This window comes from Ammospiza nelsoni, chromosome 29, assembly GCF_027579445.1.
Source record: "Ammospiza nelsoni isolate bAmmNel1 chromosome 29, bAmmNel1.pri, whole genome shotgun sequence".
In the NCBI taxonomy this organism is placed as follows: domain Eukaryota; kingdom Metazoa; phylum Chordata; class Aves; order Passeriformes; family Passerellidae; genus Ammospiza; species Ammospiza nelsoni.
The window spans coordinates 452239-479744 of record NC_080661.1 but is presented as its reverse complement, the minus strand read 5'-3'; the positions used below and the strand labels follow the sequence as shown (position 1 = coordinate 479744).

Genomic DNA, 27506 nt, shown 5'->3' with positions numbered 1-27506 from the left:
TAGGGTGTATCCTAACCTGGCTTTTGTATGTCTTCCTGCTCTTTCTTGGTGGCTGAGTTTCTGATTTTGAAAGAGAAAGAGCATTAGGATGCCAGTGGTTTGCTAAAGCTCCTGTCAAGAGATCCAGCTAAAAGGGGGTGTCTGTAGCCACAGGGGCAGCATTTGCAGGGGAACCTGCAGGGCTTCCGTTCCCTGCACGGGAGAGTCTGTGGCAGCAGAGTCTGTCATTTCCTCATGTTGCTGGGAGAAGCAAGACACCTTTGAAAATGTAGACTGGCAGAGTTTCTTGGAAGGCCTTCTAAAAACTCTTCAGTTGTTCCCAGGATTCAGAGAAAGCTTATTTTCTTTTTAAATTTTGTCATGAAAGGATTTGACTGTCTAACTTAATAACGTTTTACTGTGTGCCAAAATAGTTATTCCCTTTGAAAGAAAATGCAAACTCTAAAGCAGTGAGTGTCTGCTCCTGAACCCTAGAGGTGCTGCTGTGCTCTTCCACAATAGAACTGTCACAGCTGAGGGGAATTTTGGGAAGCTTTTCTGGGCAACTATTTCCTGCAAGTTAATGAGAATTAGTGCATGTAACTGATTGGGGAAAAAAAAAAAGAGTACCTGAAGGAGAGGATTTCAGAAGCTGTTTTATGTGTTTGGTAGAACAGGAGCATTGAGTGTTGAAGAACAATTTGCATTTTCTTGATCATATTTGTATTCATTTACTAGCTAAACAGGCCAAAGTGTTGGCACAACCATGAATATTGTCCTGATCTCTTGCTGGCTGTGTGAATGAGATGTGTCTCCTGGAGGGATGTTGTGAAACAGGAAATCGTCTCTGTTTGGGTTGACTTGTTCTGTGGGATTCAGCAGCCCAGGCAGTTTTCTGACAGCATCTGGTTCATTTTCCCTTCCCACTACAGGACACCTGAAGCGTGTATTCAGCAGCGCTGAAGATCCTGAGGTGAGTGAGAAAGGAACATTTCATGTTCCTGGTGTTTAAGAATTGTAGAGGAAGATGTGAGCTTGGCCAGTAGCAGTAGACTGAAGAGGGCCAGCTAGGAAGGCCGAAAGAAAAACCATATTCATGCCTGAAACAAAAGTAATAAAGGCAGCGATAGATATTTTTAAATTTCCTTCTCAGAGTTTGAAGAACTAAAAACCTAGTTTTGAAAAGAGAACGATGCTTGCAGACAGCAGATAGGGAAAATTTAATTAAGAGCAATTTCCTGTACAGTTGAATTAGATCATTTTAATTTAAAGAGAGGGACTTAGAATCCTATTCCTATCAAACTTTATGATATCTATTTGGAACATGAGGTGGTAGAACAGGAAGGCCATCTTGCAATGGTGCCTGCAGTATCTGAAGTGCAATGGGCACCTTTGTGGCTGCAGAGCTGCGTGGGCCCAAAGGATGCAGGGCTGGCGGCCGTGAGCAGCTGGAGATGAGGCAGCGTGGGGCCAGGGGGCCAAGAAGGCCAAGGGCACGGTGGCTGTGCCAGCAGCAGTAGGGCAGCAGGAGCAGGGCAGGGAGCGTGGCCCTGTGCTGGGCAGCGCTGCGGCCACAGCTGGAGTGCTATGTGCAGCTGTGGGCCCTGGGAAGCTGAAAGTCATGGAGGGGCTGCAGCGTGGGCACAGAGGGACAGGGGAGCTGGGCAAGGGGTGCAGCACAAGGCCAGGGAGGAGGGGCTGAGGGAGCTTTAGCCTGGACAATGGGGGCTCATGAGGGACCTTCAGGCAGACTTCCATAGATCCCTGCCTTGGATCCATAGAGCCAATGCTCAGCACGAGGGCTGTTTCCCTGCCAAACATCCCTTCACTGCATCCAAGTGTTTTAGACACTTTAGTAGGTAACACTTTCATATTTTGTTTGTTTATTTGTTTGTTTGTTTGCTAGAAGGAGAAGCCTTGTTGTCCTGGTTTAGGGCGAATTTGGTAGAGAACCTCCAAAGGGACCCCTCCATAAAGCAAACCCACACGGCCCCTCCCCCCAACTGGTTTGGGAAAAATTCCTCGGAGAGAAGTGGAAAGAACCTGCTTATTGAACAGGCACAGCACCCCCCAGCACACAAAATGAACAATACCGGATTGACACCGCTCTGAGAAAGATGACAAAATCAGAAAGTTTCTTTCGGGGGTGGTTGCTCTGTTCTCAGTCCCTCCGGTGCTGGGGCAGCTGCTGCAGCCAAACGGTGCAAACCCTCGGTGTTTCCAGGTCCCAGTCCGGAGCAGGTTCGAGATGGTCGAAGAAAAAGGAGAGGAGAAACAGTCCAGGAAGGAATTTGGACCGTTTAGCTGGAACTAGCTAATAAGCAGGAGCAAAAGCAAGCAAAAGCGAGAGCAGAGAGACAGCAAGCAAAGCAGAAAAGCCAAAGGCAAAAAGCAAAAACAGCCCTATGTACTGCCTGTCCCTGTGTCCCTGATAAGAGAAACCCAAACAAAACTTTCACTCTTCAGAGACAGTCTTAAAGGCACAGAACAGATGAATGGGGATACAAGCATCATAACGTCACCCCAGGACATTCCACCTCTTATCCCCATATCATCAACATACTACAACACATCATGCATTATTCATACAAAATTTCCATCTGTTCCCCCAAAATTTACAATCAATACCCATCATGCCGTCATCACATCCCCACACTGGATGACTGAATCCAGGCCCTATATTACAGAGCTGCAGGATTCCCCCTTTTCACTTTACTCACTTAAAGTTCCATCTATCACTTGCTCAGACCTTTGACACTTACACATTTCCTTCTATGTCATGTCTGTATGGTTTAATGTACAGACAATGGCAGTAACATCCAATGAACAGTGATTTTGCATATCATTCTTACCCCACAATCAGATCTCCCTGAGGTACATATCGTGTTGTTCCATCTCTTTGCATTATCCACCACGTGCAACCTGGTCCCTGAGCAAAGACAACCCCACGAATGTGTTTGTCTGTACTCGAGGCAGAATTGATCCGCACAGTTTTCCCTAACAAACCTCTGATATGTACCACTGGGACTTTGTCTCCTTCTATTATATTCAGGGACTCAGACTGGGCAGGACCTGCTCGGTTGGTGGAACCTCGGGTGTTAACTAACCAGGTGGCCTTTGCTAAATGCTGCTCCCAATTTTTGAAAGATCCCCCACCCAAAGCTTTCACCTGGGTTTTTAGTAGTCCATTGTACCTCTCCACTTTGCCTGCAGCTGGTGCATGGTAGGGGATATGGTACACCCACTCAATGCCTTGTTCCCTAGCCCAGGTGTTGATAAGGCTGTTCTTGAAATGGTCCCGTTGTCAGACTCAGTCCTCTCAGGGGTGCCATGTCTCCACAGAACTTGCTTTTCCAGGCCCAGGATGGTGTTCCGGGCTGTAGCATGAGACACAGGGTAGGTTTCCTGTGGGATCTCAGCACCTCAGGATGGAGGTGCAGAGAGGCCGAGACCACCCTTGGGGGGCTCGGGAATCCTGGAATGTTGCCAGAAGTGTCTGGTGGCAGGATTTTGATCCTACACAGGAGATGAGACCTGTATGAGGACTGGGAGGAATTCACTGGGTGAATGGTGAAGGGATAAGTTAGTTAAAGTGTAAAACACAGGGTTTAGGATTTTGGTACAGGGGGGTCTAAAGAAGTAAGATGGAGGAATTGGGGCGTGTCCTGTTCTTCTTCTTCTTCTTCTTGGCCTCCATCTTCTGTGGTGGTGGTGGCACTTGGGGATTGGTTGTTACTAGAAGTGCACAGGTTAATAAGGGTAGAAGATATTGGGGAAAAATGATAAATATTGTACACATAACTTCAGGTATAAAGATAAGTGACCGCCCCGGGGGCTCGCAGTGTGTGCCCATGGCTGACTTGCTGTGCAGACCTCTGTCGGGCTGAAAGAAAATCTTTTAGATAAACAATTAATAAACACCAAGACCGAGACAAGATCAGAAGTCTCTCCTCGTCCTTTGAAGCGTCGGCTGTTCAAGGCCATCCCTGGGCCTTTCCAGGCCACCTAAACAGCCAGAAAACCTTACAAGTGGCGTCCCTGGACCTAAACAGCCTAAACAGCTCACAGAAAACCTTATAAGCCTAAACAGCCAAGCAAAGAGAAAAGAGAAACGCCGAAAATCTACAAGCGGCCTCCCGGATCTCTCTCCGGACATAAATCAGCCGGACATAAATCAGCAGCGAAAAGAAAAACATGAAATCTACAGTTTCCAACCATCCAGTGGTGGCCTCCACCATGGTCAGCACGTAGCGCTTGCCCTGGCGTGTCTGGGGCAGTGTGATGCAGTCAATCTGCCAGGCCTCCCCATACTTGTACTTGGACCACCGCCCACCATACCACAGGGGCTTCACTTGCTTGTCCTGCTTGATGGCAGCACACCTCTCACAGTCATGCATGACGTGAGAAATACTGTCCATGGTTAGATCCACCCCTCGGTCTCATGCCCACTTATAGGTGGCATCTCTGCCCTGATGGCCTGAGGCATCATGGGCCCATCTAGCTAGGAATAACTCTCCCTTATGTTCCCAGTCTAGGTCTATTTTGGACACCCCTATCTTTGCAGCTTGGTCTACCTGCTCATTGATTTGGTGCTCCTCATTAGCCCTACTCTTGGGTACATGGGCATCTACATGGCGGACTTTCACAGGTAGGCTCCCTACCCGGGTAGCAATGTCTTTCCACTCTTCAGCAGCCCAAATTGGTTTTCCTCTACGTTGCCAGTTAGCCTTTTTCAAGCTCTCCAGCCATCCCCACAGAGCACTGGCTACCATCCATGAATCAGTGTAGAGGTAGAGCTTTGGCCACTTCTCTATCTCCGCAATGTCTAGGGCCAGTTGAACAGCTTTGAGTTCAGCAAGTTGGCTTGATCCACCTTCTCCTTCAGTGGCCTCTGCCATCTGTCGTGTGGGGCTCCATACGGCTGCTTTCCACTTCCGGTTCATCTCTACGATGAGACAGGAACCGTCAGTGAAAAGAGCGTAGCGTGTTTCCTCTGGGGGCAGTTGGTTATAGGGAGGAGCCTCTTCAGCCCGTGTCACTGGTTCTTGTTCCTCTTCATCTGTGACACCAAAATTCTCACCTTCAGGCCAATTTGTAATTACCTCCAAAATCCCAGGGCGATTCAGTTTACCTATACGGGCACGCTGAGTGATGAGAGCAATCCACTTGCTCCATGTAGCACTGGTGGCATGGTGAGTGGAAGGAACCTTGCCTTTGAACATCCACCCCAGCACCGGTAGTCGGGGTGCCAGGAGGAGTTCTGCTTCAGTGCCTGTTACCTCTGAGGCAGCCTGGACTCCTTCATAGGCAGCCAAGATTTCTTTCTCTGTTGGAGTGTAGTTGGCTTCAGACCCTCTGTAGCTTTGACTCCAAAATCCCAGTGGTCGACCCCGTGTCTCCCCAGGCACCTTCTTCCAAAGGCTGCAGGACAAGCCATGGTTCCCAGCTGCAGAGTAGAGCATGTTCTTTACCTCTGGTCCTGTCCTGACCGGGCCAAGGGATACTGCATGAGCAATCTCCCGCTTGATCTGGACAAAGGCTTGTTGCTGCTCAGGGCCCCAGTGGAAATTGTTCTTCTTGCGGGTGACCAGGTAAAGAGGGCTCACGATCTGACTGTACTCAGGAATATGCATCCTCTAAAAACCTATTGCACCCAAGAAAGCTTGTGTCTCTTTCTTATTGGTGGGTGGAGACATTCCTGTGATCTTGTTGATGACATCTGTGGGAATCTGACGCTGTCCATCTTGCCACTTCACTCCCAGGAACTGAATCTCATGAGCTGGTCCCTTTACTTTGCTCTATTTAATGGTGAAACCAGTTTCCAGGAGGATCTGGATGATTTCCTTCCCTTTCTCAAACACTTCCGCAGCCGTGTTCCCCCACACAATGATGTCATCAATATACTGCAGATGTTCTGGAGCCTCTCCCCTTTCTAGTGCAGTCTGGATCAGTCCATGGCAGATGGTGGGGCTGTGCTTCCCCACCTGGGGCAGTCGGTTCCATGTGTACTGCACTCCCCTCCATGTGAAAGCAAACTGAGGCCTGCATTCTGCTGCCAGAGGAATGGAGAAAAATGCATTGGCAATGTCTATAGTGGCATACCACTTTGCTGCCTTGGACTCAAGCTCGTACTGGAGCTCTAATATGTCAGGTACGGCAGCACTCAGTGGTGGAGTCACTTCATTCAATGCACGGTAGTCCACAGTCAATCTCCATTCTCCTTCAGATTTTCGCACAGGCCAAATGGGGCTGTTGAAGGGTGAGTGGGTCTTGCTGACCACCCCTTGGCTCTCCAGCTCTCGGATCATCTTATGGATGGGGATAACAGCATCTCGAGTGGTTCTATACTGTCGTCGATGCACTGTTGAGGTGGCAATTGGTACTCGTTGCTCTTCTCCAGTCAGGCATCCTACTGCAGATAACCTCAGATAACCCAGGCAAGGTGTTCAATTGCTGGATGCCCTCTGTCTCTAGAGCAGCTATTCCAAATGCCCATCTGAGTCCTTTTGGGTCTTTGAAATACCCACTTCAAAGGTAGTCTATGCCCAAAATACATGGGGCCTCTGGGCCAGTCACAATAGAATGCTTCTTCCACTCATTTCCCGTTAGGCTCACATCAGCTTCCACCAAAGTGAAATCCTGGGATCCCCCTGTCACACCAGCAATAGAAACAGACTCTGTCCCCACATGTCTTGATGGGATTAATGTGCATTGTGCACCAGTATCAACCAAAGCTTTGTACTCTTGTGGCTCTGATGTGCCAGGCCAACGAATCCACACAGACCAGAAAACATGGTTTTCCTCAGCCTCTACCTGGCTAGAGAGAGGGCCCCTCTAAGCCTGGTTATCCTTCTTTCCCTGGGTATATATTTTGGATGTTCCTTCGAGGGGATCAGACATGTCATCATCATCATACCTGGTGGTTTGGCTACAGGCAACTGGAGCTGCTTTCCTCCTGGTGGCTTCCTTAAGTTCACGCACCCGTTGTGCCAGAACAGCAGTAGGTTTCCTATCCCACCTTCTCATGTTTTCCCCACAATCACACAGGTAGAACCACAGCTCAGCTCGGGGGTGTACCTTCTCTCACCATCTGGGAAATGTCTGCCTTGAATACCAGAACCTCCGATCTGTACTGCTGAAATTTGGAGAAGGTCTTCTTTAATCTCCTCTCTAAGCTTCTTATGGTTCTCCTCTAGCTTATCCTCTAAGTTCTGCAGACGTGTTTCTACCGCTGTGATTCTGGCATGTGTCGGACCATGTACAGCATCTGCATATGCTCGGAGCTTCCTTGCCATGTCAAGCACAGTCTCACCCCTCTCATCCTTCTTCATGATGGGTAAGGCAGAAGCATATTCATGTGGCCCAAGTCGTACAAGTTTTCGCCACATCACAGACGTGCATGGTACTAAGTGTGGGTTCCTAGTTGTTACATCATCTGAGAAGATAATCTCTGCCACTGCCATTTCTCTCAGGCGTTGGATCCCTTGCTCTATGGTCTTCCACTGAGTTTGTTGCATATAGAGATCATCTGCACACAGGTATCTTCGTGCAACACTGTCCAAGACCCGTGCCCAGAGGCTGTGTGGATTAGCCCCCCTCATCATTTCTTGGTCGATGACAGGATCCTGTGACAGGGATCCCAAATGCCTGGCTTCAGTGCCATCCAGAATTGTAGCCTCACCTGCAGCATCCCAGAGATGGACCAGCCAACTAATTATGGATTCATCAGGTTGTCGGGTGTTATCCTTCCTTAGGCCACGAAGGTCCTTCAGGGTAAAGGACTCAATATTTTCATCTGATCTTACAACTGCTGCTTTGACTCCTGATTTTATGTTAGGAGGCATTGAGGTTCCTTCTCCTCCATCATCATCATCATCATCATCATCATCATCCACTGGTTGATTGGTCTTGTCGGTGCATTTCCCAGTTCTAGTACTGGTAGCAACAGCCATGGATTTAGCTGCTGGCTTAGTCTCACTATCTGGTTTGGCTGCTGGCTTTGAGCCTGGAGTGTTAGCTGCAGCCTGAGTCACCGGGAGAGTTGCTGATTTATCTCTCTGCCCCCCTGCCTCTGTCTGCTGCCCGACAGTATCTAACAGAGTGAGATAAGCATACGCCAGGGCCCAGCTCACTGCAATGACCTTCGTCTCCTTAGGCTCATCCTGGTACTTCTCTTTCAGATATTTCCCCACCTCAGCTGGGTTCTGAATTTGTTCATGGGGAAAATCCCAGACTGTAGGCTTTGACTTTGGGAATGATTTTTTTCTTTTTTTATTGTTTTTTATTTTTTAAGTATCCATGCCAAGTCTCTCATATCTTCCCCTCCAAGTTTTGTCTTCCTCCTTGACCTTTTCCCCTGCTTTTGCAACATCTGTGAGCTTAGTTTTGGCATGTTTTGGTCCTTTGCATTGCAGCTGATTTCCTCACAGCCTATTTTTTGAAGACTCTAAAATTCCCGATTTTCTGCTTTTTTCAATTGCATTTCATTTGAACCTATCTCCTTTCCAGAGTGTTTGTAAGCCTTTCTTTTGGGATTCACAAGATTCCTTTTCCCTTCCCGAAAGGAAATTTCCTTTTCTTTTCGGAAGGGAAAAGGAATCTTGCGATTTCAATGGGGACCAATAGAGGAATCTTTGGTGCATGTTCCTGCCCTTGATGGCATGCCATGCCATTTGATAGCTTTGACTTTGGGAAAGATTTTTTTCTTTTTTTGGTTGTTTTCTGAAGAGTCCGTGCCATGTCCCTCATATCTTGCCCCCTAAGTTTTGTCTTCCTCCTTGACGTTTTCCCCTGCTTTTGCAACATCTGTGAGCTCAGTTTTGGCATGTTTTGGTCCTTTGCAATGTAGCTGATTTCCTCACAGCCTATTTATTGAAGACACTAAAATTCCCGATTTTCTGCTTTTTTCAATTGCATTTCATTTGAACCTATCTCCTGGGACATAAGGGTTTTAAAGTATTTTTCATTCACAATCCTTTGAGGCTTTCTGTTTTTTAGCATAAGGTATATCTCTGGTCTCTGGGATAGTTTAAAAGCTGTTCTTTCTCTTCCCAAACTATATTATCTTGGAATTGGCATCATGCTGCCATGGCCATGGTTTCTGTGTGCCTGGGTGCTGTGTGTTTGAGGGGCTGGGAGCTGAGGGGGCTGCAGGAGCTGTGGTGCTGATGATGCTTCCTTGTGCTTTACCCTTCTGTCTTGTGCCTTACTCCTCATTATCCGTAGTGAACATGCTCTCCGTGCCTTGGTTAGGATGTGCTTGATTAAAATAACCTGTCAGAGATGAGATGGAGACTAATTAAAGCTCATTGCCTGGTGTGGGTACAGGGGCTTTTGCTTATATGCCCCAAACAAATTACTGGCACCTGCTTTTGGAGCTCCTTGCCTGGTTCTCCAATAAAACTTGTTTGCTTTGGGGAGGACAATTGCCAACAGAACTAAATTCATGTAGGAAATTCTTTGCAGTAGGAATTGTTCTATCAATAGAGAAAATATTTCTTCTGTGCATCTCTGGGCTCGACCACGGCCAGAGGCTGTGCACAGGGGAAACAGATCTATTTATATTGGAGTGATGAGGAGTGCTTGGAGAGAATGTTTTACTCTTCTTGTCTTTTCTGGCTGAGCATCCCTTGGTTAAAAGTATTACAGCGGCATAAAGCCCTGGAAATCAAGCACTGGTTTGAAGATGCTGCTACAAAGGGCACGAGCTGCTTGGACCTACTTTTGTGCCAACAGCTCCATCATCAGCACAGGGCAGCATGGACAAAGATTTTATTCCTGGCAAATCCATGCCATGGAGATGGACTTTGCCTCTTGAAGCCCATGTTCACACTGTGCAGCTTGGGTCAGCTGTGCAAACAAAGAAAAGGCAGCGTTTTAGGGAGGGGAAATCCCTGCCAATGCTAAATCAGTGCTGCTTTATTGCCTCCCTAAAGCTGATGTGCTGCTGGCTCCAGACAAAGGCCATCCACCATTTTGGAGTTATGGAGAACCTGTTTTGTTGGGCTCCTGCTGCTGTCAAGGAGTCAAGTTCATCCCAAGGACATACAAGATATACAAGATATACAATCAATAACCTGTTTACCAAAACAAAATGTTCTCGGCTGGCTGTCTTGCAGTCACTGGTTATTAAGGTGATTTATTTGTATGAAGTGTTCAGGCTTTTAAAAGCATTGCAGGTTAATAATAGAATCAGGGAGTAGTTTGGGTTGGAAGGGACCTTTAAAGGTCATCTAGTCCAACCCCCCTGCAATGAGCAAGGACATCATCAACCAGATCAGATTGCTCAGAACTCAACCATCCCACCTGACCTTGAATGCTCCCAGGGATGGGGCATCTACCACCTCTCTGGGTAACCTGTGGTAGTGCCTCACCATCCTCATTGTAAAGAAACTTCTTTCTTATATCTAATTTAAATCCACCCTACTTCTGTTTAAAGCCATTCCCCCTTGTCCTGCCACAACAGGACCTCCTGTCCTGAGAAATGTCCAGAACTGATTACATCAAATGGGCTGAAATTGCTTCTGGCAAGGTCAGTGTGCCTGGTCAGGCTATTTGTAGGATAACACTCACCCACAAAGCTGGGATGTCCTTCTGCTTCCCCCCAAAACTTCCAGGCCTTATTGAGCCAGGCTGGCTTAGGCAGGTGATGGTGCTCACCTTGTCGGACACCTCAGGGAACCAGGCAAGAGCGACAGGGCAAACGTCCCCATTGGTAAAGTGGTGAATTGTGGCAAAGAAAGTGCTTTTGAACAGTGATAATTTTCCTGGATCCAGGGGCTGGTGACACATCCTGCCCGCCTGAAAGCTGCAGTGAAGGCAAAGGGGTTCAGGAAGTGATTTAAGGAAAATGGGAGTCCATAAACGGCCTGTTTTTGTCAGGGAAAGCACATATCAATAACTGCCCCGTCTGGCTCTGCAGGGGAGCAATCCACACAAACCGTGCAGCAATTTCCTCAGACCAGCTGTGATGGGGAATAAAAGCTGCAGCCCTGGGAGCTGGTGGGTGGCTGGAGCTGTTTGCTCCCTGCCAGCCAGGAAAGAGGTTGGGAGGCTCCTGCAATGGGTTACCCCCATTCCCAGCACTTCTTGGAGACCCTGGCACTTTTACCACACCCTCCCCAGCCCCACCAGTCGTGGAGGGCAAGTGGCATTGCAAGAGGCTGCCTGGCTGCCAGCAGGAGCTGTGCTGGCAGATGTGTTAATGAAGGGAGCTCGGGTAGAGTACTGGTGACAGTGGGAGCAAGGACACGGTGCCAGTCTTGCTGCAATCAATACATAACTGTGAGAATCTGAGTGCAGAGGGAATGCTGCTTTGAACACCCTCATTTCCTCTCCCACTCCCCCCTGGTCTGGATTCGAGCAGCCTTGCTCCAGAGTGAAATTAAAATCTGCTTCCATTCCAGGATGCTTTTACTCTCCAGCATTTATTCCTGCTTTTCTCCAGGGCTGGAAGTGAGGGTGTACTTTGGTTGGTTTGCTGCCCTGAACCAGCTCAGTCTGCTGAAAGCAGAGCCCTTTGGAAGATGGAGGTTTCTGGAAATGGACTCTCCCCTTTTCCAGTGCTGCTCATCACCTTTGTGGGGTGTGAGGGGCTCAGGGCAGTGGCTGGGGCTTCCCTTGTGTCAGTGCTGCCACGAGGAGTGGGCAAAAACTGTCCTATGGCTCTGACTGTGCCAGAGGTGCGCTGCCTCATCCTCCTGAACTCTGGAAGCAGGAGAAGCTAATCTGCTGCATCAATCTATGGGTTGATTAGTCCTCTGGACTTGGAGCTTTTGTGCTTCCCTACCTCAGAGTTCTTCCATCTGCCCACGTGAGTGACAGCTTTTGTGTAATTTGCCTGTGGGACCTGTGAGGAAAAAGCCTTGGATGTGATTGGACCTGGTGCTGCAGTACTCTGGGGTACAGCTGATTGCTTCCTTTTGGAGTTCTCTTGGCCATGGATTTATTAACAGGGCTCTGTTTCCTGCTGGTTGCCTTTATCAGATGTGCACAGAGTGTGTGCAAGGGGGTTCCTCAGCACAGCTGAAGATTAGGACATAAGGAGGAATCCTAGTTTGAAAGGATGAGAACAAAATCAAAATAAAAGGATATTTTTTGCCCAAAGTTAGCATGAGTCAGCATGTAGGAATCAGCTCTTCCCTGGATCCCTGTTCTTCCTGTGCTGCTGGCAGATGAGGGTGTCCTGCAGGGCTGTGATCCATCAGCATTCCTGGCAGGAATATACATTATTTAGTTGCCATTAAGCTGGTTGTAACACAGCTGCTAAGAGCCCTTGGTATCTGCCACGTCCAAGTGAGAGGAGATGTCACTTTGACTTTTTTAATGCCATCTGAACTTTCACTTGTGAAAAGTCACCCTTTCTGTCATTGCTTGACCTGCTTGGAAAAGCTGTGAGTCTTTACAAACATCAGCACTGCAACAGGGCTATAATGCATCCTTGGAAAAACAGCCAGGAGCCCTTCAGGGATCTCACCGGGGAGCAGGCTCTGTGCAATATATTCCAATATCTCTAAGCAACAGCTTAATGTGTTGCCTTGTCTGCTTAAGTAGCAGAGCTCCTCTGGCCTAAAAGCCTCATCACCAGAGGGTTATGGAGTGCAAATTGCTGCTGAATGAATTTGCTGCTTTGTTCACTCTGGTTTCCCCTCCCTTTTGTGTGTGTTATGACAGTGAAATGACTCATCTTCACCTTAATATCATGTTTTGGAGAAATGGTCTAATATTTTGTACAATGCTCAATGTAAAAACCCCAAACCAACAAAACAGATGAAATCTGTTTCCTGGAACTATGTTTTCCAGTGCAATTACACAGAGCCAGCTCCTTTCTCCACACTCTTTTGGGCAACAGACATTGTGGAGTACAAAGTTAATATCATCAACTATTGTAAGGAAAAGAGGGAAAAGCAGAAGGAAAAGAAGCAAAAGCAGGTTTGAGCTTAGTGAAACTTGATTCTGGCTTTGGGCTGCAATAATTTATTACAGCTCTCTTTTACAATTAATGCCAGCCTGACCTACTTAAATAGAACATCATAATTCTTGTGGCCATGTGTGTGGTCATGAAAATTCAGTGCTAAGAGCGTGAGCTGTGTTGGTTATGTCAGTGGAGAAAAATGTAAGTTGGGTAACTCAGGTGAATGAGCAGGAAATGGTGTGCTATAAAACTCATAAAAATAATTTAAAGATAAAAGGAAAATGGAAGGGATTACTGCAAGATGGGATTTATGGCTGGTGCTCTCTGCTTATCTGCACCCCGTGGTCATGGCCATAGTGGGCATGTTAGGGACTGCATTTAGTGTGGGTCCCAGAAATAGCCAAAAGAGCAGTGACAGTCAGGAACACCTGGCTCTCCTCTCTTTAAAATCTAATTTCAGCCCCAAATTTAATTCCCTGGGGATTTAAGCTGTGAGGTCTTTGTGTGCTGGGTAAATAAAGCCCCCATCAGAAATCATATTAATGCAAATTATAGATGACCACACCAAAAAGAAGTTTTGGATGCTTGTGGAGGAGAAGCAGAAAAAGCAAAGAAATAAAGATACTTCTGGGTTTTCCACAGGGAATAATGTCTGAAGTGCAGAACTCCCCAGGCCATGCAGGACCTCCTGCCAAGGGGAATGATTTCAGACAAGTGCTGACTGTGTGGGAAAGGGTGTTTTGTGTTGGAGGGCTGAGTTATCACGGAAGTTTTCCACTTCTACTACTTGGTAATATCAGTGTCATTTTGTCAGTAAGGAGCACACTCAGTGTCTGAGACATCTCCATCTCCACCTGCTTCACAACTCCACTTGAAGGCAGATGAAAATTATTTCCTTGTAAATGACGTGTTTTCAACAAATTCTGCAAACCCTTACTGAGGCTCTGTCGCAGTCAAGGCGGTCACGACATAAAGCAGAGACCACAAGCACACTCAGTCTTAATCTCAGTTGTCAACCCTTAGCACCGTTTGCAACTGTTAGCAACACTTTATTAGTGAAAATGGCCGATACACTTTCCAGTTTTTTCCCCTCCAGTCGCAGAAGGCTCCCATCTTTCCTCTCTCGATCTCCTTGGTTCAGCTTCTTCCTCTTACTTCTCGCTCCTTTAGCCAACAGGCCTGCTGCTAGCCCCTCCCACAATTCCCCCTTTTTTGTTTTTGAACTGTAAATACAGCTGCTATGGATTTTTGCAGGGCCCTTTGCAAAAATCCAAGCAGAGAGGGGAAACATAAAATCACAATCACAACCATCAACAAAATTCCCATTCTTAATGCAATCGTTCCTGTTCTTCATCCATCTTTAAGTACTCCTGCATTGCTTAGCATAGTGCCCAGATTTAGCACAACGATTGCATACATCGCTGCTTGCACTTGGCCTAAATGTTGTTTTCCGGACAGTACACTGTGACTTTACGTGCCCCTGTTGTCCACAATTATAACACTTTGCTGAAGGTCTTAGCACTGCAGCAAGAGCTGCCATTTTATGCTCAACTGAACCAACTTTCGAGCAAGCAGTAACCATTTCAGACAAGGTGGGTTCCCCAGGCAAAGTGTCAATAATCTTTCTGCAATCTGGGTTTGCATTTTCTTTAGCCAACTGTATGCACAATTTGTCTCGCAAAGTTTCATCATCTACCTGTTTCTCAATAGCAGCAGCAAGTTTTTCTGCAAACTGCAAAAATGGTTCTCTCATCCCTTGTTGTATAGTGATATATTTCTGTTTTGGAGCTGCCATTTCCATTAGTTAAAGCACCCATGCCAATTTGCTGAGCTTGTGCCAAAATCGAAGGATCCCACCTTGCCTGTAAATCTGGATTAGCAAAAGGCCCAGTGCCCAGTAGGGCATCAACACCCACAGCATGACGAGGGTCGTGTTGAGGCAACTGCGTATTTGTTAAAGCGGTGCACTCAAACACTCGCCTCCAAGTTTCTTGAAATACACCATATTGTACTGGTTGGAACAGAATTGTAGCAAGATGAGTGATGTCATAAGGTGCAAGCAAATCTGCATTAATCACACATATTAATTGCATTACCTCTGAGGAATTAATACCATACTGAGCTACTTTTGATTGGAGGTCTTGCACAACCCTCCAAGCGAAGATGTGATGACTGTCGTTCTGTCCTGTTCCAGGAGCTGCTTTGAAAACTGGAAAAGCCATAGGGTTATCACAAGCAACATTTGCATTGGCACTGCTCTCCTGAGGTACTCTTGGAGCACCTAACCTTTCTATTATGTCCCAATTATTTTCTTCAACTGCTTTCCTCCTAACAAATTCCCAGAACTCCTGAGGGTGTCGAGGAAGCACAGTGACTTGACATGGAGGCAAAGTCCATGGGGCAGTAAGGCTAGAGCTCTTAGGAGATGAAGGGACCAGAGCTCCTTGTCCCAACTCAGGTGTTACTGCGGGAGACTCATCAGTTGACTCGCTGTTGCTGTCACTGTCAGGTAAAGGAGGATACAGCCTTGCAGGTTGTTCAAGCCGCTCAGAGGGAAGCGGGGGGGCGGATGGCTGGGTTTCTCTCTCTGCTAGAGACATTTCAGCTAACTGGCATAGCGGTGTAGTATATACAGGCACCATCGCGAGCTGCTGCACAGGTGTGAGATAAGGAGGCTTAGGGGCCTGATAAGAAGAGGCTAGGGCAGGTTGTCCAGAAGTTTTGGCAGCTTTCCCAGAAGCCTTGGCAACCAGCCCAGAAGCTCTGGTAGCCTTCCCGGAATCTTTGGCAGCCTTCCCATCAGAGCCCCCTTCTACCTCAGAGGCCCTCCCGTCAGGTTCTCTTATCAGGCCCGACTCTTTGTCCACATCTTGCTCCGTTTCTCTCTCTATTTTCCATTCCTTTAAAGCCTCAAAGAGCGAGTTCCAAGTAACTGCTAGATCAACAACTGTTTTATCTCCCGCTCGAATGACTTGCCAAAGTCTGTCCCCGACCTTTTTCCATGCCTTAACGCTAAATGCTGTGTCGGGATCAGTGCCAAAATTCTGTGATTTAGCCCACAGCATTATATTACGAAGTGCATAGTCTGACGTATTAATTCCCTTATTTCTAACAAAACTTTCCATGTAGACAGAACATTTTCTTCCTCTGTAGATAAATTTTGTCCCATTATTACTAGTTGGTGGCTCACCTACTTCCAGGTGTCTTGATTTGAGAGAATCAGGTCCGGACCTCCCTGTGGCTTCTACTTGCCGCTCTCAGCTGCACCAACGCCGCTTCCCCCACTACGTCCCAGTGGGTCACGTATGCCAATTGCTAGGACCCTGTATGGGCCCCCACTGACTATTTTCTTATCACGTCGGCGGTCACCAAAATGTCGCAGTCAAGGCGGTCACGACATAAAGCAGAGACCACAAGCACTCTCAGTCTTAGTCTCAGTTGTCAACTGTTAGCACTGTTAGCAACCGTTGGCAACAGTTGGCAACACTTCATTAGTGAAAATGGCCAATACACTTTCCAGTTTTTTCCCCTCCAGTCGCAGAAGGCTCCCATCTTTCCTCTCTCGATCTCCTTGGTTCAGCTTCTTCCTCTTACTTCTCGCTCCTTTAGCCAACAGGCCCGCTGCTAGCCCCTTCCACAAGGCTCCTTGCCATGAAGTTGATTTTCTATTTATTTTTTCCTATTTTTTTTTTAATAAGAAGAATTGCTTTCTTGCAGATGTTAGGTAAATTTTTCCCTTCCTGGGATGTCAGGAGGTGCACATCCTGTACAGAAACACTCCCCAACTGCATCAATAACCTTTTTGTACTGCTCAGTGAGTCCTAGAAAACTGCAGAGCGGTTTTGTGTCTCTGCAGGTTACTTGGCAATCAATTCTCCATCTCTGATAAATCCTAATTTAAAGGGAGGATGTGACAAACTCCCTCCTCTGCAATCAGGAGTTGGCAGTGCCCATTCTTCTGCAAATTTATGGGTTCAGCAGAATAATATCATAGGAACAGAGGTGTTATGCAGCATTCCTGCTTGGTTTGCTCCTCATTTCATGGGGCAGACAGCAGCATTCTACAGCTCTAAAAAGGGCAGGGAATTTTCTGGACTGGGAAGAAAAGCATCCTTGAGAGAGGCAGAATATGATGCTGTTACCCATGGCTGGTGTTCCCCCTCTGTTATCAAATTTCCCTCCCTTGCTGCCCTGGGGCACCTGAGAATGGGTGGTGTAGTGATGTTGTCCATATTGAAATCAGTCAAAGAGTTTGTGGACTTCTTTCCAGCATGAAAACAAACCCTGTTCTGCTGGTTGTATGAGGGAAAAATTATTTCAGGCAGAGAGAGGCAAGAAAAAGGTGAGAGACCAGTGAATTTTTTTCCATGTGGCTGCAGGGAGGGAGAACAATTGTGGTGTGGAGATGCATTGTTAATGTAAAAGCCACAAAAGCAACCCAAACAGGGAGTGAGCATCACTGGAACTGCACCTCTGTCAGTAAGGGATGGATCCCTCCTGCTCTTTCTCCTGCCTGGGGCACCTGTGTGGGGCTGGTTGTCCCTGTCATTTACCTTTTGATTGCACAACCATTTCTTAGAAAACAGTTGGCTCTTCAGACTCTCCTGGGCATTCAAGTGAGTCCAGGAGATGTGGGGGTGAGCTGACAAGTGGGTTTGGATGATCTTGGCTGTTAGGTGTTGCTATGTTTCCTGATGCTGGTCTCCAAAGCAATCCCTGGCACGCTGCTTTTGTGGAAGGCAGAACAGCTCAAGAGAAAAATGCACTTGAAATTACCTGTTCTGGGGAAATGCAATGAATTTTCTGCTAGGAACTGCATGTAAGCAAAGATGGAGCCTGAATTAGGGATCTTTCCTTGTGGGGGTCCCTTACACTGACACAAAGCTCTCTGTGCCTCTCAAGAGGGTTGTCACCATACAGAAACATGTCACTTCAGGGCAGGGAGGGGGATTTGACATCACAAAACATCGAGGGAAAAGCATCGAGGCAAATTCTCCTTTTCTGGTCAGGAAAACCAGAGTGTGTGCCTGCTGTGTTCCACGAGTAGGAAATCAATTGCTGAGGGATTTCTGCTGGGAGATTTGTGCTTTATGAAATTCCTGCCAGTGGCAGAGGGGTGGGGAGATGGAAACGATAGCGCTGTCTTCCTCCCCTCTGCTGCTTTAATTGTTTGTAATGATTTAATAAGCAGCACTATTCTTCCCCGCAGCAAACACAGACAGGTGGCATTTTATTACCTTTATTAGGGTCCCTGTTTGGAATTTCTTTGCTGTATTTACTTCTTTGCAGGCTTGGCCCAAAACTTGGAGAGGTCACTGTAAGAACTGGACTTTTTGCTGTCAATATTCTGAGTGTTGAGCCAGCACCAAATCCATGCAATTTTATGGGAAAGAAATAATAAGGACAAATGACATGATTTAAGCAAGGAAATGCTCTTGCCTTTGGCATTTTATGTGCACACCAGGAGAGAAAGAGCAAAGCAGGTACAAGCTCCCAGTACTTGCAGAAGAATAAATGGAAATAACTTCCCGTTTAGGCTGGGAATCAGGAGAAAATTTATACTCATCAGAAGGGTGTTGAAGAGGAGCAGCTGCCTAGTGACAGCAGACAGGTGGAGAAGTGAAACCCCAAATTAAAGGCTTTTAATGTGGAGTTTTTGGATGCTGGGGTCTTTAGAAGCAGATTTTGTGAGTCCCACGGGCAATGGAGGTCACTTCCCAGGGGAGCATCCCTGTCCCATGCCTGGGATCTGCGGCTCTGGTCCCACAGAGTGATTTGGGTTGTACCTGATGGCTCAGCAGAGCTTGGGGAAATGCCTCAATGTTGGTTGGATTTGAATGGCATTGGGGTCAAATTGAGTTTCTCCTCTGAGGGATGGAGTCTTGACCTCTCACAGGTTTCGCTTGAGTATTTCTTTAATCTATCCCCCACCCCAAAACCCCCCAGCAGATCCCCTTCTCCTGCCACTCTGTATCTCCCACAGCTGTGATCCTCAGAGCTTTTCCCTTACACTAAAAGACCTGGAAATCGGCTGGGTTTTGTTGCCTCTTGGCAACAAAATTGTCTCCTATTATGCAGCTCAGGGGGAAAGAAACCTCTTCCTCCCTTCAGTCTGCTGCAACAAAGTGTTTTGTTCCTCTTTGTGAAGAACCAGGAAGAAACACTTCTTTTTAAGATGAGGGAGCCCAATTCAATTCCCTTATCATTCTGAGCAAAATAACCCAGTTATTTATGTTGAAAGTCACTCCAAAATTTTGAAGAGATCTTTTTAGAAAATATTTCTCTTGGTGACTGATTATGAGTGGGTATGGGAAGAAACTCTTTGCATTGAACCACTCAAAGCAGTAATTTCTTCCCAAAGAGTAGATGTAATTCCATTTTTTGGGTGAAAAAAAATAAGTAGTAGTGGACCAAAGGAGCTTCAAGCTGATCTCTATTTGCTGCCAATGACTGAATTAAATGCACAGGGTTCCTATCAGCTCTGCCAGACAAAACGTTGTATTTGGGTTATTGGGGGTTTTGTCAGAAATCTTTGTAGCATGAATAGTTCATGGACTTATCTCTGCTGGCTTCAGCCATTCCTGGTGTCCATCATATCTTGCTATTATAAGGCAGCTCTTTTCATTATGCTGTCTTTTAATTCAGATATCTGAGCCTTTTTCTACTTCTAGTCTCACTTTTCAGTAGGACAAACATTTTCTTATCTGTGAGTGTATTCAGTGGTGGCCACACAAGTGAAGGCAAGGAGCTGGCAGGTGATAATTTATGAAACTTTCTATAATGGGAAAAAACTCAGCATTCAATTTCCATCTCCTTAGAAATCTCTATTTCTTTTCTTGTCTCTTGTGCTCGTTGTGGCTGGTCTGAGTTTAGTGCTTGGAAATGCAATTATATGGATTCAAATTATTTTGAGAGAGAATAATCTTGTATACAAAGCCAAATAAATTTAACTTTTCAATATTAGAGCAGTTTGATATTGTCATGGTTTGGGCCTGGCAGAGCCAGAGGCCCCATGAGTATACCTTCTCCCTGTTGTCTGCTGTGAGATGTGACCAGGAATAAGCAAAGCAGGCTCCAGCTTAAACATAAAGAAAACTTTATTACCTAAAGTACAAGAAAAGAAAGAAGGAAAAAAACTATAAGAGAAAAAAATTGAAAACCTTACAAAAAACACTTTCCTCCTCCCCACCAGCAAAATTTCCCAATCCGATACATTCCCCCCAAATTCACCAACTGCCCAGTCTGGCACCACCCTTTTGGATATTCAAACTTCAGTCCATGAAGAGGAGAGGAGTCTTTCTTGCACCATAGGCTTCCCCTGGAAACACGCTGAAACTCATGTGCTTCCCTGTCACTCAGCACCGCCCGGAAAGTCCTTTTGCCGCTTGTGACATCTTCCTTCCATGCCCAGTGCTCTCACCACTGTGCATGGACCAGAGCTGCTTTTAGGGTTGTCTTTTAAGGATGCCTTGTCTCACTCCAAAAAGGCACAGCCTCTGCTTTGGGACATCTGTCCCCCCCATTTTTATTCAACCCCCTGGGGCCGAGGGGTCCCCACACTGAACCCTCCTGGTTCTGAGGCACGGCCTCCCCCTAAGTGCAGTCTCTGTGTCACAGGAATAAAACTGGTTCAGTCTATGGCTACACAAGAGAAGTCCAGCCAAAAGGCCACTCCAATCATCTCTCTCTCCACTCAGCCAGCCTTCTCCACGTCCTTTGGGCCAGGTCCTTGTCTCATCTCATCTCTTATCTCCCGTCTTATTCAGCTCCGAGGAGGATCAGCCTTTTTGCAAGCTCCCAATCATGAAAGAAAGGGGTTAAAAATTTCAGTCTGTCTGTCCCAGAACTCCGGCACTCTCACACTTGCTGCTGCTCCGGCCGGGCACCTCCTCCCTCGCTGCATTCCCCCCCCCCCTTTCTCCTCCTGGGCCGGCTGCTATCACATTCGTCTTCGCCGGCTCTCCTCTCTCTCTCTCCTGGGGGGGGAATGGCTCCCCGATGTCTCTTGGGGCTCCTCCACCCTTCCATCCTCCAGGGCCTCCTCACCTCCCATCTCTGTCCAGGCCCAGGCCTACCACATGGCTGCCCCTCTCCCACCCAGCAGCGGCGGCTGGACGGGGGAGGGAGATCCGACCTCCGTCCCTCGAAGTCCCAAGAGAGCCCCCCAGGGCCGAAGCTCTGCTTTTAACCCCTGGGCGTTCTCAGAGGTGTGTCCAAAACCCACTGGCTACACCAGGTACCAATATCAAAATCCAAGCACCCATTGGTTTGACCACAGCATCCCAGAATTCCCACTTCTTCCTGGTCAAACCACCACAGACATCCAGGTTGGGGACCTGGCAGTGGTTAGTGCCTGGCCAGCCTCAGAACACAGAGTTTGATTTAGGTGAAATTTCATTCATTGGAGACAAAGTGAAATTGCCTCTTATTTGCTCAGCACTAAAAATCCATCTGAAGCTGATTGCCAAGACTTGCTGCTGAATGATGGGATTAACTCCTGCAATGGCCCCATGAAATGAGAGACGGGGAGAGGAATATTAAAAAAAGGCATTTCCAACCATGTGCAGGCCCTCATGTCCTGCTGTTGGCTTGGTGCTGTCAAAGGGGCTGATTTTGATGGTTTTAGAGGCACTAACCTGGGCAGTGAAATGCACCTCAGGCAGCAATTGCTTCTCTGGTGTCTGCAAGTGCCTTTATCTCCCTTCATGCTCCTCAGAACTGAAGTCCTGCACAGACCGAGTGAATCTGAGGCTTTGGGAAGGCCCAGTGGGGACAGATTTTGGTGAAATTTGAGTCAGGAGATGGAAGCAGCAGCTGAAGGGGCTGTAATCTTAATCCTTGGGCTCTCCTGCAGGCTGATGCAGTGTGAAGGAGGCAGGGATTCCACAAAGCAGCTTCTGTAGCTCCTGGGGGAAAAAGAAACAAGTGGTAAGTTCTTTAATTTGTTAGAGTTTCAGGCTGTGCTGCACCTCAGGGCCAGACTCTGCCCCTCTCTGCTCCAGCTGGTGCTTCCCATCTGTCCTCTGTGGTTTTTATTTGCAAACCACCTCCCTGACCAACTTCCACTTTGCTTTAAAAAATTCAGCACCATGTTTGTGGCTGAACAGGTCCCAGAGCTGGGGAGAATGGTTTGAGATGCAATTTGCATCACAGAGTTGTTACAGCAGGGAAATTGTCCCATCCCTCCTGTGCCTGGAGCTGCTAATCTTGTTCTGAACATTGAAAACCTCTTCAGCTTCTCTCATTATACTTTAATTTGATTACTGCTTTGATTTCACACCTCTTTCACGCAGGCTTTTCCTCTCTCCTTGGCTGGAATTCTCTGAAAAGATAAATTTTATGAAGCCTTGGGACAGTTCCCGTCATCTATCTCTGCTCCTAATGCTGCTTGTAATTATCTTGGGAACCTGAGCATGAGGGAAACTGGGAAGAGTTTAGTGAGAAGAAAAGGAAGGCACAGAGGCCAAAGTGTAAATGCAGATTCTGGGTCACCAGAGTCTGGAGTGTTGAGGGGGTCTGGGCCGTGCAAACTGATGTTTTTCTCTGTGAATGGCTAATTCCTTCTGTATCTCCTCCTGAAATTCCTGTGCACCAGGGCTGGTGCTGGAACTGCAGGCACACAAACTCCCCATGGAGCTGTGTGGGACACAGTGGGAATCATTTATTTGCTGTTTTTGATGAAAAGTTGTGACATGAACTTCAGTGTCAGGGAGATGATAAATTAATGCTGCGGCTGTCAGACAGTGCCCACACATTGTGTCTGGAGACAGCTGAGGAGAAGATGAATTAAAACCAGGATTAAATCCCATGTGCCACTGAACTCTATCAGAGAAAAACTGCTTGGAGTGAAGTCTGTGAAGTGACTGGGGAGACCTGGATGAAAGGGACAGCTCTGAGAAGTGTGTGGTACGGCAGTGATGTCCTAACACTCATCTTTGCACAGAGATGAAAAAGTATCAGTTTCCATGGCCTGAATGTCTGGGTGTGGAAACTGTGTGTTGCACAAGCTGTGCTGAGCTCATCTGGCTCTGAAATATCATCTCTGCACCTTAGCCAGGAACAGCAGCAGAGTTCTGAACAGATTAATAAAAATCAGTCATAACCCAGAAGCAAACCTTGGCAATACACATCTGTGGCAGGTGAGGAGACCAAAAGCTTTCATTATTGTTCAATAAAAAAATCCTCTCTCTTGGCATTAAAATGCTTTAGTTTCAGCTCTGCCCCAGACTATCAATGTCAAATGTTTCTCTGGGTGTTGGGGATAGGTTCTCCCCCATAGCTCTCTGCAGGTTGGTGCTAATTAAAGATGTTCTGTCAGGTTCAGATGCTTTGGTGCCTGACCAGGGAGTGCAGAACAGGGATTACAAGTGCTGACATTTACTGTACTAGAAAGTCCAAGGGATAAATTTGTGCCAATTAACACCTTTAACTAGGAGGATCAATTCCTGTTGTGCTTGTACCAGAGTCTGGGCACAGACGGGGTTTCCAAGGGAAATCTTAGTCCATGTAGGGCTGGGGCTCCCTCCAGGCTGGTCCAGCCCCTCAGGGTGCTCAGGAACAGGGGTTCCCCACAGCCCAGGGCACCCTCCTTAGCCCTGGGCTCCCAAGGGCAGAGCCATGGCTGAGGCTCTGCAGGAGCAGGCAGGCTCAGCCCTGCTCCAACATGGGATCCCATGGGACAGGGCACGCTGGGATTTGCCCCTGCAGCTACCAGGTGTGTCCAGAGAAACTGCAGGGAGGGGGTGACCTCTGTCAGTGGGACCCCTCTGTGCACAGGTGCCCCCACTCCTGGGGTGGCTGTGCCAGCTCCCCCAGGGACCTCCAGCCCTGAGAACCTGGAGCAAGTGGAAACCACAACTTTGCAAATGCTGCCTGTGCCCAATGCAAATGGTAAGAGAACAGGGGTGTGAAAAAAAAAATTGTTTATTACAGAAGAACATCAACAACAATACAGAACACTTTAACAATGTAAGAACATTTGTAACAACAACAATCCGTAGAACGTATATACATAAGAACCTATCTAGCTAAAATATATGAAAGGCATTTGTAGAAGATAAAAAAATTCTAAAAGTCTTAAGTCCTAAATCCTATTCCTAAAGACAAAAAAATGTAGAACATATGTACAAAAGTGTGGCATCTCTGTCTGGAATGTTCATCAGTGCTGGAAGAAAAGCAGGTGCCATGGTCACTGCAGTCAGGCCCAGAGGGCTCTTCCATGGGTCCCCAGGTTGGCACATATGGACAAAGCAGGACTCTGCTACCAGAGCTGAGCCTGGCTGGCTGTGGGATGGAGCTTGAGTGGCCCAAAGTGAGCACAGGACAGGCGGTGTGTGGCCACCAGACTCCAGTTCGCGAGGTGCCGTGTCTCTGTACAGGGACCAGCCTAGCTCCAGTCTGGCAGCAGGGGACCCACTCTGCCTGTGGGGATCACATCCTATCCTGCTGCTGGCATTGGTCTTCATCCCAAAATCATCTCCTCTTCCTCGTCTTTTATATCAATGTCCATGTCCTCAATGTATTCTTCCATTTCCACTTCCATCTCCTCCTCTTCCTCATAAACATCCACTTACATTTCCTCTTCCACATCCACATCCATCTCTTCTTCCGTATCCATATCCACCTCCATCTCTTCCTCTTCAGTCTCTTCTTCCTCCATTTCCACGTCCTCCACTGTAGGAGTCTGGACATCCACCTCCATCTCTTCCTCTCTGTCCATGACAGCCTGCAGAGGTGGCAAAACCTCAGAGTGGGGTCCCTGTCCCACACCATCCCCACAGAGCTGCAGCCCACTCGGGCGGCTGGAGGTGTCCACCTCCATGGAAAGGCACCATACCTCCCTCAGCTGACAAATGAGACAAAGGATAAACGTGAGCATCCTGAAGTGATGGATGACAAAATCCAGGCACTAGGGAGCTCTCAGCACTGATGGGAGTAGCAGTGGGCAGGTGACAAGAAGGGTGGCAAGAACGGTGATGAGGGTGAGCAGGAGCGCACCGCACGGTAGGCTGACACAAGGGCCAGTGGTTGAGTTGTACTCTTTGCTGGGGGGTGGCAGTTCCAGTTGGAACGTGGGAAGTGACATCACAGAGATCCCAAGATTCCAGGGTCAACAGAAGTGGTCACTGGGGATCCCTGAATGGTTGGGCTTGAAACAGACCCTGAAGATCATCTTGTTCCAAGCTGAGCAATCTTCCCCCACACCTTGGGGGAGCCCTGTTCCCAAGGATGGGGCATGCACAGCCTCTGTGCCCAGCCTGGGCCAGTGCCTCACTGTCCTCAGTGTAAAACAGCAGCTTCCTTAGATCCAGCTCCAATCAATCGGCAGCTGAAAGCCATCCCCCTTGCCCTGTCACCACAGGCCCTGTTGAACACTCTGTCCCCTTCTTTCCTGTGGGACCCTCCCAGTCCTGCACAGCCACAGTGGGGCCTCCCAATGTCTCCTCTTTTCAGGCTGAGCATCCCCAGTGCCACTTGGACAGCAGTCAGTCAGATCAGGGGATGTCAAAGCTGAAGGGTAGCAAATAGCATCAGGAACTGAGAGATGGAAGTTTTAGACACAGATTTGCCTCTAAATGTACAAAATTAATAACAGTGGAGGGAAAGATGGTGGGACACTTGTTCTAACTGGTGAATTTCATTTTTTTCTTCTTTTCTGTCATGCTGATGGTTTTTCTGTTTGAAAGGACGCTTGGCACAATGTCCACTGTCTTCTCCATTTGTGAAACACCAAGCAGAGTCTGGGCGGGCTGATGATGCAGAGCAAAACCTGCAAATATACTGGTGATCCTGAGTCTAGGGATGCAGCTAAACCCAGACAAAAGTAATTTCTGGAAAGTCAAGCCTGGTTTACATTTTCTTGAGTTTGACTATGCCAAATTAACCAGTCATTTATAAAAAAAGCAAATAAAATGCTCAAACAAAAACAAACAAAAACCCAAATAAACAAACCCATGCAAACCAACCAAACAAATAAAAATCCCAAATAAAACCAAAGGGAATGAGGAGTTAGTGTTAGTTGTGAGGATATCACAGCAGGCAAATGGCTGCTTCCCACAGGATCACCATAAAAAGCCACATAAAACAGCTGCTCCAAAATATACCCAACAGGAGAAAAATAAAAAGTGATAGATGGCAACTTTGGGGGCAGCTCCACATTAAGGTGAAGGATGAGCAGTGGTTCAGATCAGCATTCCCCACCCTCCAGGCTGCTGTTTGCTCCTGATAAAAGACCCTTGCAGGCCTGTGTCCCCTCTCAGTGCAGTGTAAATCATCCCCACAGCTCTCAGCTGAGCCACTGGCATTTCCAGAGCAAGATCCAGGCACAATCCTGAGCATCTGTGGAAGGTCCTGAGCATCTTCATGCTTAGAACCACAAAACAGCTCAGGCTCTCCCTGGACTGGGTTTTCAGGGGAGGTTTCCATATGCCTGTGAGATCTGTTCATCCCTCAACACATCTGACATAATGTACAATGATGCATTTTTGTTCCTTCCTTGCTCCTGTGTGCCAGTGAGGAACCATCCATGTGAATGGAGGATGTTGTGCACAGGAACATTTATTCCTGGATTGCCATTTTACTTCACTGTCGCTCAGCTGAACACGGTCCTTTTCTAAGAGGGACTTACAAGAAATGTGTAGGAATTTTGGCTCTGAGAGAAGCAGAAAGCACATTTTCTACACCCCATTCCCAGCAGATGCAGTTTCCCTGGCAGAACAGTGATTGCCATTCATCTTCCTGGGAAGATTGTGAAGACATTCAGAGATCACAGGTTCAGCTGGCTTTTGGCTTTGTGTCCCTCATTTCACATGGCCAGTTTCAAGGGCCATTGAAAGAGGCTCATGTTTGCCTTGCTACCCAGAAGTGCTGTAGTTATTTCCAGGAGAAAACAAAAAATTGATTGTCGTCTGGTGTGGTAGAAATCCCACCACAATTGTGACTCTGTGAGCAAAGACAGCCTGTGCTTTTTGGGGCTGTAACAGCTGAGAGTGTGGCACAGCAGTTTTTATATTGTTTTTAGAGTGCTGAAAACATTGTTCCCAAAACAATCTTTCTCTCCTGTCTTCTATCATAAACTGTGGAACAGAGAAAATGGAAAGGAGCAGAGGTTTGTATAAATTGGTGGGGTTTTTAAAGTCTTAAAATAGTGTCAGCTTGATGCATGATACTTTAGCTATTGGATTAGTAGCACCTATTTCATCCCACCAGAGAGGTGGGATTGAAGACTTCCAACAACAGAAACACTAGATGTGCAAGAGCTCAGTTTTCCACCCCTCACACAAGTATCTTGCTGTACTATTTTAAGCAGCTCAGCCAGACATATTAAAATATTGCTCCAAACAACAACAGAATGAAAATGTTCCACCAAATGGGGAAAAATAAGAAAAGTAGGTGGCAGCCCTTTCTGAAGAGCTTGTGTTGATTTTGCAAAGTTAGATGCAAACAAGGTTTGCCATATTTCTTTCCTAGAAAAATGTAGATATTTAATAGAAATCTGTGTCTGAGGCTGCTAAATTGGGTATGATTTTAGATCTGGGAGGAGCAAAACAGGTTCCAGAGAAGCTGTGCTTGTGTCCCCCTTGGAAGTGTTCAAGGCCAGGTTGGATGGGGTTGG

At 47.2% G+C, this 27506-nt stretch overlaps 1 protein-coding gene across 1 annotated transcript in view; it reads right to left on the bottom strand.

Moving 5' to 3' along the window:
- Nucleotides 1-24611, bottom strand: part of LOC132085190 (uncharacterized) — a 54756-nt gene extending 30145 nt beyond the window's left edge. Inside the window, 3 exon segments of the mRNA XM_059490559.1 lie at nucleotides 7785-8071; nucleotides 14750-14835; nucleotides 24466-24611. Coding sequence (XP_059346542.1) covers nucleotides 7785-8071; nucleotides 14750-14835; nucleotides 24466-24611 — 519 coding nt within the window.
- Between the last annotated feature and the right edge of the window lie 2895 nt (nucleotides 24612-27506).